Here is a 14,174-nt window from a genome sequence, read left to right on the forward strand (position 1 = left end):
ACAAAAATTCCCTACCTACTTAACAGAATGGTGCAAGGAATTCAATACCGGCAGAAAACTACAGTTTCAATTCAACCATGAGCTAGAAGAGCCACAGCCCTATGATTCTGGAGTGCCGCAAGGTAGCCCCATGTCCCCGGTGCTATTTATGATATATGCTGGGGTAATCCTGGACCCAACAAGCAGCCCGAAAGAGATGGACACTACTTACATCGATGACGATGCGCTGGTACAAATATCCAAAACACCAGGCTTCACAATCAAGAGAATGGAGGAACGAATGAGAGAGAGACTAATAAAAGCTGAGCCACTCCAAATTAAATACGACCCGGATAAATCCGATCTAATCTTCTTCCGGCCCACCACATCATCCACACAACAACCACGACTTCCGGTCAAAGTTAACAATATCAATATACACCCCAAGGAAAGACTGAAATATGTAGGAGTCTGGATAGATCCGACCCTCTCCTTCCGGCCCCACATCGAAGCAGCAATCGCAAAAGGCCTTAAAGCCCTCCACCAGATTCGATACACAGCCCGCTTGCCAGGCATAACGGTCAAAACAATTCATCATATCATAACACAAGGCTTCCTCCCAAGCCTACTCTACGGATCCGAGGCTTGGTGGACCGGTGCAGACCACATTATAAGATCCCTCGAACCACTATATAATGAAGCGGCCCGGATTATCACCGGCCTACCACGATGGACCAAAAGAGCCAAACTCCTCCGAGAAGCAGGCCTACCCCCCTTAGAACACCTCCTGACATATCGCTCAAGAAAGTACGGAACCAGAATACTCTGCTCCGAGGCAACCCACCCCAACAATGAATCCCTGATCGAGCTCCTCCCTTACAAAGAAGCAAATATCAAAGGAACAGGCCTACACCGAATCGCTTCCCTACTACTCCCATACCAGACCCCCGGAAATGCGAGAGATAAGTGGAACCAAAATAAACTACTACGCGACCACCTGTTGGAAGAATGGAACACACAATCAATACCGAATTACCACCACCGGGGGGAATTCCGCCCCCCTCCCAAGATAGCGAAACTCACCCTTACGGAAGCAAAAAAAGTATTTCGAATCCGGTGCCAAACCACCCGAATCGACAAACACGCAGTATATACAGACCCCGAACCATGCCAGTGTGGTATGGAAAACTCAGCGAAACACATACTCATGGAATGCCCAGCGTGGGCTCGAATCCGTACACCCCTGATAGAGAAGATCCCCGGAGCGATGACCTGGGAAAACTGGATGTTTACAAACCTGAGAACGGACCTCATCCTACAATTTGCGAAACAATCTCAACTCTCGAAATGGTACGAGTCGGCGGAGGCGGAGGCGGACCTGGAAGAGGGGATGGAAGAAAATGACCGGGAACGGGATTAGGAAGGGGAGTTTCCTTTTACTCTTTAAAATTCTTTGATTTGATGGATCCAGCGCTCGAGTCCGCTGAGATATGTTATTTCTCCTTGTCGTTGGGTTTTCTGGTTGAAGTGTTGTTCTGGATTTTCCCTGTTATTGTTCGTGCTCGCTTGTGCTTGTTTCGTTCTTGTTTTTTGTTCTTGTTTGCTTGCGTTTGCGTTTGTTGTTTTCTTTCTTTCTTTTGTTCGGTTCGGTTCAGTTCGTGTTTTAGGCGGTTGGGTCGGTGTGCGATAAGTCTTGTACTTCAAAGCAATATAAGTTTCTTCTTCTTCTGTATTCTACTTGCTCGCTAAGGCTCGCAAAGAACTCCCTGATAACAAACCTCGCTTCAAAAACATCTTATTTTATTCCCCTCGGTTTACCCTGGTATACCATACCAGGTCGAGCCACTTTGTCCCCGATCATACGGTCGCGTTTTGTTGTTCCAAGCGAAAGAAACCTACGAAAACTGGCTTCCAGCGAAGAATTCTCCAGCCTTGACCTCCCGAAAGGAAGGAAAAGAAACCTTTCCGAAACATCACTCTACGCCGCCAGAAGAACTGGACATTCAATCATGTCGCAACAAGCCTCGCTACAGTCCTTTTTTACCCAGTCTTCCCAGCAAGGGACAGCCCCTTCGCAGAACAGGAATACTCCGGTTCCCGACCCAACCCCATCCGGAGCTCAGGAACAAGAATTCTCCTCGACCTTTGCGACAGAATCCGACTACAACGACCCATACCAACCGAGAATTGACTACCTCTACCCGAGCGTTGTCCCCCAGGACACTCACACCCAGACGGACCTGAACTATATTACCTGGGCCATTAGACATGCCACCAGCCGAATCTGCCCCCCCTCCGACAGGATTGAAATCCTCGAAGAGCAAACGACTACACTCCGGAGAACAGTGGACACACTGAAGCACCAAATCGAGGCGCAGACAAGTATGATCACCAGTATGCACTCGGCAATCCATCTTCTCCTCAACAAACAACCACAACCGCAGCAACCGCAGCAACCACAACAAAACCAACAACAGCAACAACAGCAACAACAGCGAAAACCACAACAACCGCAGGGACAGAGAATGCCCCCTCCAGCGGTCCCCCAAACAGTTCCCCAAGCAGCGCCTCAGGCAGCTCCTCAGGCCCCCCCACCCGCACCCCCCCAACAAGCCCCACCCCGTGGATGGAAAGCAGGCACCTGGGCCGCCGTGGCCTCGGCACCCGGTCCTGCTCAAGGAAATTTCCAGGTCGTTGAGAGAAGAAAGAAGTCCGCAAAGCCAAAAGCGGACCCTCTCTTCAAGCCAGAATATACCAAAATCAACAGAGAAATCATTGTTGAAACCACTGCCCCATCTGACGTCAATCCTTCCGAGATCAGGACCCTAGTCAATGCAAGAATTCAGGACGAATCCTGCCACTTCATTTCAGCAAGGAAAACACCCAAGGATAATTTTATCCTGGAAACAAAGTTTGTCACCCCAGCAACAAAGGCAATGGAATACGCCAAAGAAATTGAGGAGGCTCTCCTCACCCTACAAGTACCAGTCGCCATCATCCGGGCAAACTCCAAATGGTCAAAGTTCCTTATTCACGGAATCCCCACAACGGTCGGAGAAGGCGTCGAGGCAGGACAACTGGTAGCATCCGAAATTAGAAGCAACTATGGAGAGAACTTCCAACTTGCCCAGGTTCCCCGCTGGATCTCCAGAGCGGAGACTCGAATGGAGAAAACCCACTCATCAATGGTCATCGCGCTCCCAGGACAAGTTACAATGGAAACACTAGGAGTTAAGTTCCTATCCCTCTTTAACCGAAGCTGCCACATCGAGGCCTTCCTCTCAACCTTCCCAGACACCCAATGCGCGAAGTGCCTCGAATACGGTCACCGCCAGGAGAAATGCAAAAACAATGGGAGATGCGGTCATTGTGCCGGAGATCATCTCACCAGCTTCCACCCATGCAATCAATGCCAGGGAGGATATAGATGCACCCACACCCCAATCAGATGTCTGAACTGTAAAGGAATCCATAAGGCCTCCGACCCAGCATGCCCCGAAAGAACCAAACGCCGATTCCTCAACAAAGGAAAGGAAAACGCCCCACCCACTCAAGAACCACCGGCCGCACCAGTCCAAGAGTTGCTTCCGATAGTCCAAGTACCAGCCACCGCCCCAGTCGGATCCACACCCATTCCCGAAGACGACCAACACATGACAAATAATGCTTAGGCCTCGAACCACCGCGCTCGCACACCAACTCAATTGTGCACGGAGCGAACTTATTACCAAGGCGGCGGTAGAAGAAGCGGAAACAGACTCTAGTATTTATTTCCTATTATTACAAGAACCATGGACCTCAGCAGAGGGATACCCACCAGAATCAAATCTCTTTTATACTTTTACGGCCAGCAACACCAATACAAAATGTGCAACATACGTCCGCAAACATGCCAACCTCAAACCAAAACACCACTACACACACGATAATTTCATAGTATCGATTACGGTAGAAATCCAGACCAAGAAAACCCAAATCCTAAATATATACTCCCCAGGCCGAAGTGGCCCCTTCGCCCAAATAGCAAGTACAATCCAAACCCTAGATAACTGTTTAGTAATGGGAGACTTCAACTGCCACCATCAAATGTGGTACGGAGTGAATTCACATGAATACAGAAACAACATTCGAGCAGACCGCGTCAACGGTGCACGGTTAAAACGATGGATAACCCGACAGAAACTGACCCTTCTGAACGAACCAGGCGTCTTTACGCATTTCCCCAGAGACAGAGGGAAAAGGCCCACAACCATCGACCTTGCATTTGTAAAAGGCCCAGCACTTGACCACAACCTACGATGGAGCACTGAACCCTACGGAGCGGGCTCAGACCACGGGAGAACCTCCGTTCACTTACACCTGGAAAAACCACCTTTTGTACCAAGACGAATGTGGCGACAAACAGACTGGAAGCTATTGGAAAACCACATGTCAAACATTTCCATCCCTGCAGAGGCATGGGAAACCAAGGAACATACGGAACAAACTGTCGATTTCTTCCTAGAACTGGTCAGGTCAACAGTCAGCATAGTAACACCACTCTCGAAGGAGGGGGTAAGAGCCAACTCCTGGTGGTCAGATGAAATGAAACAAATGAAGGCAAGGGTAAACGCAGCAGAAAGGAAGGCGAGAAACACAAGGAAACCCAGTCACGTGGAGGAACACCGGAAGGCTTGCAGAGAATGGACAGTCATGATCCGGAAAGCAAAAGCGGACCAGCGGGAAAAGACGATGAACGAGGCGAAAGGTAGTGAAGTCTGGAGAATCCTAAACGCAGGAAGGAGACGAGACACAATCATACCAACCATACAAGGTGAAGAAACGTTTGCGGGGAAGTGTCAAGCTTTAAGAGCCCAACTTTTCCCCTCGAAACGGACGTCCCCCGACCATCCCCCCCTGAACATTAGACCCCCCTCTTTTGACCTTAGCAACACCTTCGACATAGTCACCCCCGAAGAACTTAATAAAGCAATCGACTCCTGCCCAGCGCACTCGGCGACCGGCCCAGATGGCATCCCTTATACCTTTATTAAAGCAATAGTCAAAGCAAACACAACTCTAATTCAAGACATGTTCTCCGCCATGCTCCGGCACGGTGTACACCCAGCGGAATGGAAAATAGCTAAGTGTATCCCGATCCCGAAACCCGGTAAAGCAAACTATCATGAAGCGAAAGCCTACCGGCCCATTTCCCTTCTACAATGTTTCAGCAAAATCCTGGAAAAGATAGTGGCCCAAAGACTCTGCACCGCTGGAGAAATCCTGGGCACACTCTCAGTGAACCAGTTCGGAGGAAGACCAACCATCTCGGCAATCGACGCCCTCCTGAAAACCCTAACACCAATTCAACAAAACCTACTTCTGAAAAACAGTACCGGAATCGCCCGGCGAGACAGACCAGCGATCCTAACCAACGACATCCAAGGAGCATTCAATTGTGTCGATCACCTACTCCTCGCGGAAATCATGCACCAACAAAAATTCCCTACCTATCTGACAGAATGGTGCAAGGAATTCAACACCGGCAGAAAACTACAGTTCCAATTTAACCATGAGCTAGAAGAACCACAGCCCTATGATTCTGGAGTGCCGCAAGGCAGCCCCATGTCCCCGGTACTATTTATGATCTATGCCGGAGTAATCCTGGACCCAACTAGCAGCCCAAAAGAGATGGACATAACTTACATCGATGACGATGCGCTGGTGCAGATATCCAAAACACCAGGCTTCACAATCAAGAGAATGGAGGAACGAATGAGAGAAAGACTGACCAAGGCTGAGCCACTCCAAATCAAATATGACCCGGATAAATCCGATCTGATCTTCTTCCGGCCCACCACATCATCCACACAACAACCACGACTTCCAGTCAAAGTTAACAACATCAATATATACCCCAAGGAGCGGCTGAAATATATAGGAGTCTGGATAGATCCGACCCTCTCCTTCCGGCCCCATATCGAAGCAGCGATCGCAAAAGGCCAGAAAGCCCTCCACCAAATCCGAAACACTGCCCGCCTGCCAGGTATAACAGTCAAGACAGTTCATCACCTAATAACGCAAGGCTTCCTTCCAAGTCTGCTCTACGGATCCGAGGCTTGGTGGACTGGTGCAGACCACATTACTAGATCCCTCGAACCACTATACAATGAAGCTGCCCGGGTCATCACAGGCTTACCTCGATGGACCAAGAGAGCTAAACTCCTCCGAGAAGCAGGCCTACCCCCCTTAGAACATCTCCTGACATATCGCTCAAGAAAGTACGGAACTAGAATACTCTGCACCGATATCACGGGGACCGTAGGCGATAGACTGTAGTGCCAAGGAATACAACCTAGGTAGCAACGTAGACGTGGACGTAGACGTAAAGGTATGCTTTGACTATGGGCTATGGGTGGCTCTACCTGGTATGATAAACCGATTAGAGCCCTATGACGTAGTACAGACAAGAATAGTATTCGTGGAATAAATACAGAGGTTGCGTAAAGAAAAAAGGAAAGGAAAGAAAACAGAAGAAAGCCGAAACAACACCCCTTTATATATCCAAACCTCAACCCACAATGACTCATCTTCTCGCTTAACAGAAACAGAAAGAACATAATAGAAACTCGCTTAACAAATCCCACACACACTACACAATTCTTCCATCACATACTCTGACACCCCGCATAACCGAAACGTATAGCTGCCATTACAGACCACTCCCCCCTCTAAAACCTACCTCCTGGTAGGCTTAGGCTTTCGTGGGTAACGTTCGTGGAATCGTTTAACAATATCGGGCGAATGTTCGACGTCCGACAATGGTTGCCAAGAAGCTTCATCATAACCGACATACTTCACTAGATATTCGAATCTCCCCCGGCGCTTCCTCGAATCCAAAATATCTTTAACCTCCCACTCCTCCTGTCCTTCGATTTCAACCGGGGGTGGAGGTAGTTGTTTCTGACCGGGCAAGGGATCATTGGGTGCGGGCGACAATAACGAAACATGGAATACCGGATGAATTTTCATTGACCGCGGAAGTTCCAACTCGTAAGCATAGGGATTAACAATGCGCTTAACACTATAAGGTCCAATATGTTTCCAATCGAATTTCTTGGAAGGTCGTTTGGTTAGAATATGACGAGTTGATAGGAAAACTTTATCTCCTAAATGGTAACGAGGAGCTGGAGTTCGATTCCTGTTGGCTGATTCTTCTTGTATCCTTTGCGCTCGAAACATCTCTTCTTTTAGGAAATCTACTACATCCTTCATTTCTCTTGCAATATGGTTCGCTTGATCCTCAGCCGTTGTTCGACCATGTTCCAAAGGGCCAAAAGTCATTCTTGGATTTCTTCCCGAATTGGCATAGAATGGGGAGACCTTTGTTGTTTCGGAAGCATGGTTGTTTGTCGCAAATTCGGCCATTGGTAGCATTCGAGCCCAATCATCTTGTTAGTAGGAAACATAACTTCGGAGGTACTGTTCCATTACGGCATGGATTCTTTCCGTTTGTCCATCTGTTTGGGGGTGAAATGCAGTAGAGAATTTTGGTGATATTTCCAACCGATTACAAAGCGACTTCCAGAATTCTGCAACGAACTGTGTTCCTCGATCAGATACAATGGTATCTGGTAGTCCATGCAGCTTCCAAACATGATCGATATATAGGTTCGCTACTTCCTTTGAATCTGCCTCTTTGGTCGTTGGTATTAGATGTCGCATTTTGGTTAGTCTATCCACCACGACCAAAATCGCATTATACCCATCACTCTCAGGAAGATCAGTCACAAAATCCATCGAGACGTCTGTCCAGGGTCCATCGGGAATTGGCATGGGGCGAAGTACTCCATAAGGTGCATTGTGTGATGCCTTACTACGGGTGCACACATTGCAATTCCTAATATACTGATCGACGAATTTCCGCATCTGTGGCCAGTAATATTCTCGACTTAGGAGGTCCAGAGTCTTCGCTCTACCCGGATGTCCTGCAGATGGTTTATCATGGTATTCTTTTAAAAGCCTTAGTCGAAGGTCATCGTCGTCTGGTACATATAGCATGCCTCGATAAAGCAGCCGACCGTTGTTATCTTCCGTACATTCGGCAAGCGAGATTTTGTTTGAGTGGCGTATGCCATTCCGAAGCATGTTGAGGACCTTATTTGGAAAACTATCGACTTGGTAAGCTTTTGAAAATAATTTCTCTACAGTAGACGCTCCTTCAGCGGATTCATTTGACAAAGAACCCGCGAACAAACTTAGCTTAATATCCAAATTTTTTCGCTTCAAAATCACTTGACTCTGATGCGTCAACCGTTCATCCCCCTCTTTAGGTAGGTCACCTGACCTTCTAGTCAATGCGTCTGGTTTTGTTCCTTGTTTTCCTGGCCGAAATTGTATAACGAAATCAAAGCGTGAAAGAAATTCGGACCAACGGGCTTGTCGACGATTTAACAATTTTGTTGTCATAAAATATTCAAGATTTCGATGATCGCTAAGAACTTCAATTGGAAATTGAGCTCCCTCTAGGTGATGTCGCCATTCTTCGAAGCATCGTATAATTGCTAAAAGTTCTTTATCATAGATTTCGTAGTTGCACTCTGCAGGAGTGTGTTTCTTAGAGAAGAAAGCGACTGGATGTAGGATTCCTTCGTTGTCACGTTGAGATAGGATTCCTGCTGAAACATAGTCGGATGCATCGGTTTCTATCACAATTTTTCGATCCGGATTGAAATGAGCTAATATCGGTGCCGTTATAAACATCTTTTTCAAAGTTTGAAATGCTTCCTCCCTTTCATCCGTCCATTCAAATTTAACGTTTTTCTTTGTCAAAGCTGTAAGCGGAGCAACAATTTTCGAATATCCTAGAATAAATCGTCGATAGAAATTTGCAAATCCCAGAAATACTTGAACATCACGAAGGTTTATCGGTGTGGTCCATTCTAAAACATCGACGACTTTCTTTGGGTCCATTCTATTCCCATTCGAAGTAAGGATTAGACCAAGGTGTGAGGGATGCGTACCAGACCACAAGAGTACACTACGCAGAGCTCAGAGTTCGGCTAACAGCTACAAAGGTAGAAGTCTCCAAGGTCTCTTCAGTCAACGTCGAGTATGATTCTCCTTGATCCGATACGGGCCCCGCGAGCTACGTTATCAACAAAGATTCACTAGAGTTAGCGTGTGATGTTCGACCGTCTTCGACGTAATAGTTCAGGTAGAGTTCGAAGTCACAATAGAATAAAGTATTTCCAAAAGTATAGTCAAATAAAGTTGTAACTCGCGTATCAACGATTTATATTGTTAAGACTCTGATTTCGCCGATGATGGTTTGGCTAGTCAGTGAATGACACAGTATTTATATCCCTCGCTTATGTCTCGAGGACCCAGTCTACTAATAATACAGAATACACTCGGGGCATGCCCGAGACCCTGAAAAACAACCAAGAACATTTAACTCCTAAGTCCGTAACCCAAACTCCTAAATCCGCTAGAACCCCTCAACCTATTTATCCACTCTAATGCACGTTTCCCTGTCGATATTTCTTCTCCATCGGCCGTCTGGTGGATAATCGTCAGCGTCGGCTATTCGGAGGTCTCGGACGGCAAGGCTACCTACTCAGGCCTCTTCCCACATCGCTTTCCCACATAGCAGAGTCCTCTCATGCCCATAGGTACCGCCGATAGGTACTCGGTCGGCTGGCAGCTTGCGCCGATTCTCTCCGAGCGGTCCGATCTTCGATCCGATTGATTCCAGCTGTCCCTCATATATCCACCGGTACCAAAACACACCCCTCCGGCGGTTTGACGCTCCGGGGGTTATTATTGGGGTCGAAAACGTGTTTTTTAACTAGGAAAACCGCAACTCCGCATTTGGTCGCATATCGATCGCACCACACCTCGTGGGTGCGAACCGGAGTTGATAGTGGTGTTGCCATTAGTATCAAAGAGGGTTGGGGTATCTACTAGCCTTTCTCTCACTCCCGTAAATGCTTGGCATGCCCGTAACACAAGGTATTTTGTTTCTTGAACCATAAATTCACATTTTTCTGGTTTAAGGTGAACATGATTTTCATCAAGTACCTTTAGAACCCTTTGAATGTGTTCTTTGTGTTCTGATAGGGTCTCGGAATAGATAAGGATATCGTCTAAGTATGCCGTTACGAATTGATCGAGGTAGGGACGTAGAATATCATTAATCCAATGCTGAAATGTGGCAGGAGCATTAGCTAATCCAAACGGCATTACTGTATATTCGAAATGTCCATATCGAGTCCGGAACGCCGTTTTCCATTCGTCTCCTTCTGCTATCCTGATTTGATTATATCCCCATCGTAAATCCAACTTAGTATAGTATTGTGCCCTTGATAATTTAGCCAAGGTTTCTTTCAACAATGGTAATGGATATCGATTTTTGATTGTAATCGCATTGAGGCCTCGATAGTCAACACAGAGTCGAAGGGTTCCATCGCTTTTCTTCACAAATAGTATGGGTGCTCCCGCTGGTGATTCACTGGCTCGAATAAATCCTTTGGGTAAATTTTCATCAAGATATTCTCATAGTGCTTTTAACTCAATTTGAGATAATCCATATATAGGTCCATATGGTGGTCGTTTGCCTTCCTCCAATACTATCTCGATGTCATGGGATGGTCGATGTGGTGGGAGAATTGAAGCATCGTATTCTTTGAACATATGGAGACGATGGTGAAATTCTTTCGGTACTAATTGTTCAATGTCGACAGTGGATTTCTCAGTTGCTGAAACAATGATTGTATGGTGTTCCGGTAAGGGAATCGAGATACCATGAACAATAACTGTAGTTCCACTGAGTGAACAGTGTTGACAACAGCTTCGAAAGTCAAAAACAAGTAGATTTTCTTTCGGTCGAATCGTAACATCATGTCGTCGCATCCAAGGTATCCCCATCACAATTGGATAGTGTCCCAACTTCGTTACAAAACATGGCGCCGTCTCCTGATGGCCGTGAATGTCTAGTGAGACATCGACAATATGGGTAATTTTCCCTGACTTAATAGGTCTTCCGTCTTAAACGTCTACATGGCGAGGTATTTTAAGAGGGGTCATCATAAGATTATTGTGGCGTGCAAAAGATTCATCAATGAAAGCATATCCTGATGCTCCGGTATCAATAAGGGCGTAGGTAGGTATAAACGAATTTTTATTCTGTGAAATCGAACAAGTTACTACAAGTTGATTTCCATCCATTTCCTCCTCTGATACCGAAAAACCAGAAATACACATCCTAGAAAAATCCTTAAACCGTCCCTGGGCTAAGTTTAACGGAGCCATTTCAACTGTCTGGTGTATGAGTACACACAGGACCCGATTACATGCTGAGAGTTATTGTTAGAAGCCAGTTGCACGGTGATATGCAAGTACCGGCAGTGTGGTTAGCTACCAGCTGTTAGAGTAACTACATTCCGGGCGCTAGGAAGAGGATCTATTCATGGGAGCAATGACTGACGAGTCTATGCCTCGCCAGTGACTAGAAGACCGGCCAGAGTGAAGCTCTGATTGTCCGGTGATCCTCTATATCCTCTGAGCACTGTAGTTCCGCCGAGGAGGTAGGGACTATGCTAGGGAAGTCTACAATAAGCAAAAGCTCTACAGCAATGATTAAGCTTACACCTGAGCGGCAGCTCATTTATGCAGGTCCTCGGTTGTGTGGCAACCAAGGCTGCGGGTGTTACAAAGGCTTTGACTAAGGGTGGTTGCCTTGGATATCGGAAACACCTGCTGACGCTTAGAGAAAAGCGGGGTAGTGGTGGTATTGTTTCCGGTACTGAGGGAAGGCCCACCGGAACTTAGTAAGGAGTTAGGAGCAGAGAATAGAGGCCTTCGGAGTATAAGTACTCAGGTTCATTCTCGCCCTTCAGTCCTATTCTCTCGAGTCTTCATCAAAAAGAAAAAACCAAGTTCTTATCGGTAGCAGAGCCCTTAAAGATTATTGAGTTCTAGCGATAGTATCTTTGAATAATCTGCAACCTGATTGTCTATCTTGCACGGCCGTCTCTATTCTATACAAATCTATTTCTCTTAGAAAGGACCCCCGTTACAGATAATCTTTAAGGCTCAAGTCACCTTCAGATTATTCCTCCTCTACACAAAATGTCCGCCCTCTCGGCTCCAGATGCACCCCTTCAGATTGAATGGCAGCCGGTGCCCCTCCAGCTTGATGCCACCGGGCAGACACAGCTTGTTAAGAAACCCAGGACCGCTCTACAGGCCTATATTCCCGGCTGTGAGCCTGCCTGGCAGGATACCGATGAGGTTTCCTTACAACAGTTCTTCACAGAGCTTCAGACCTACCTCCAGCACAGCCTGCAGAGTCAGTTGAACCGAGGCAGTCAGGCACTGCTCATTGTACAAGAGCGCCAGGCAGCACAGAATGCTCTGATGGCAGAAGCTCTAGAGTACATGAGGTCGGAAGTCAACTCTGTTCAGGAAGAGCTCCGGAAGTATGCAGAAAGAGATGAACTGAATGCCGATGTTGATGCCATGGAGATTGAGTGGACAAATCCGGCCACTCCACCAGACTTTGTTGCCGAGATACAGAGAGCTCTTGATGAAGGAAGGTTGGTGGTGGGTAGACCAGCAACTCCGGCACCACTTTTAGTCTCCAGGTCCTCTTCCAGAGCAGCTACCAGGACAATGCAGCGGAAGACCAGCCCCTTTGCAGCATTTCCGGTCCGATCCACTAGGAGAGTTATCCCTATTGTGCAGCCAGCGGTGGGGGCTTCACCCTTACCACCTAGCCGCTTCGGTGGAACACATCCACTCCTTGGAGGAGCCGACCGATCCTTTGACTATGAAGGAGAGTTCTTCTCAGGTGCAGGCCGAGGACCTCCTAGTCCGCTAGCCAGGAACCCAGGAAGGTTTACCATGTCTGGGGCTGCTCAACCAGCAGCAACCTCACCACTGGCCAGCAACCCGGCACCCGTAGCACCTGTGGCCCCTCCTGCTGCGGCCGCCGCTCCCCCTCCAGCTCAGGCACAGGGAGGAAGTGGCGGAAATCAGAACCCTCCACCTCCAGCAGCCCGCGCTCCCGCTCCAGGAGATCCGGATAATTCTGACAGCTCAGACTCGGAACCAGAAGGTGGTAACAGAAGAGATTGGCGGAGATACCTTAAGAAGAAGTTGGAGAAGCAACAGAAGAATCTGTTGGCAATGATGTCCCAGCAGTATCAACCTCCGACCACCTCCCACCCTTCTACTTCCACCAGAGCTCGAGAACCAAAGGCACCACCACCCTCTAAGTTTCAGGGCAAGGCGGAGCAAGTGGAAACCTTTATCCGGCAATGTGAGAATGTGTTCTCCATTGAGAGCCTGTCCTTTACCTCTGAGGAGGTTAAGATCCGATATGCAGGCAATCTGATGGAAGGCGAGGCAGCAATCCGATGGTATGAGGCATACCACAATTCAATTGATCAAGCCTCTGCCAACCGCCTTGCTGGAATGCCGGTGACTTTGGATCTGAGATGGAAGCGCTGGGATTCCTTTGTGGATGCTTTTAGAGCAGCCTTCGGTGAAGCCATCTCTCGAGATGATGCTGTAGCCCAATGGAATACTCTTACCCACACAGCTCGAGGAGGAATAGACCTCTTTCTGAATTCTATCATTCAGCTGATGTGGAAGACTGGCTATGAGGGTCAGTTGGTGGATGATAAAATCAACAATTCCCTCCTTGCGGACCTAGGCATGAGTTGGGCTCTTTTCAATCCCAAGCCAAAGTCCCTTATGGAACGGATAGCTGCTCTAAGAGAGTTAGGGCACACACATGAGAGGTACCAAGGGATGGCAGCAGAGAAAGCGCCCCCTCGGACCAAGAAAGATCCTCCCGCTCAGAAGGACCAGCAGCCTAAGAGGAAAAGAGAAGCTGCGAGCTCCTCCGGACCTCAGAAGACTCCTGGACCTAAAGACAAAGCGGTGGAACTGAAGGGTATCCCGGGGGATATTCTAGAAGAAAGAAGGAAAGCAGAAGTATGCTTGAAGGTATGACCTTCCGGTACTCCCTATTGGTAGAGTGCATAGACTGACTTGTGCAATAGTGCGGCAAGTCCAGACACAAATGGACCGATTGTTGGTCAAGAGAACCTACTGTTGTCCGAGTGGCAGCAGTGAGAGTACAAAAGCGGAAAAGAGGGAAGGGTAATTCCAACTCTCAGAAGAAAGCTAAAGTGGCTGCTGTGGTA

General features: G+C 47.7%; 2 protein-coding genes across 2 annotated transcripts; both read right to left on the reverse strand.

Moving 5' to 3' along the window:
- Nucleotides 1–6,696: 6,696 nt before the first annotated feature.
- On the reverse strand, nucleotides 6,697–7,386 carry H6S33_003921 (uncharacterized protein; the record flags this gene model as incomplete). Its single annotated transcript, XM_044835271.1, has 1 exon — nucleotides 6,697–7,386. One exon carries the CDS (start codon nucleotides 7,384–7,386, stop codon nucleotides 6,697–6,699), a length of 690 nt encoding a protein of 229 aa, XP_044691455.1.
- Nucleotides 7,387–7,413: 27 nt separating this feature from the next.
- H6S33_003922 (uncharacterized protein) lies at nucleotides 7,414–8,931 on the reverse strand (the record flags this gene model as incomplete). Its single annotated transcript, XM_044835272.1, has 1 exon — nucleotides 7,414–8,931. The coding sequence occupies one exon, from the start codon at nucleotides 8,929–8,931 to the stop codon at nucleotides 7,414–7,416; it is 1,518 nt and encodes a 505-aa protein (XP_044691456.1).
- Between the last annotated feature and the right edge of the window lie 5,243 nt (nucleotides 8,932–14,174).

The sequence above is a fragment of the Morchella sextelata genome, assembly GCF_020137385.1.
Source record: "Morchella sextelata strain SCLS chromosome Unknown scls_16, whole genome shotgun sequence".
Lineage (NCBI taxonomy): Eukaryota > Fungi > Ascomycota > Pezizomycetes > Pezizales > Morchellaceae > Morchella > Morchella sextelata.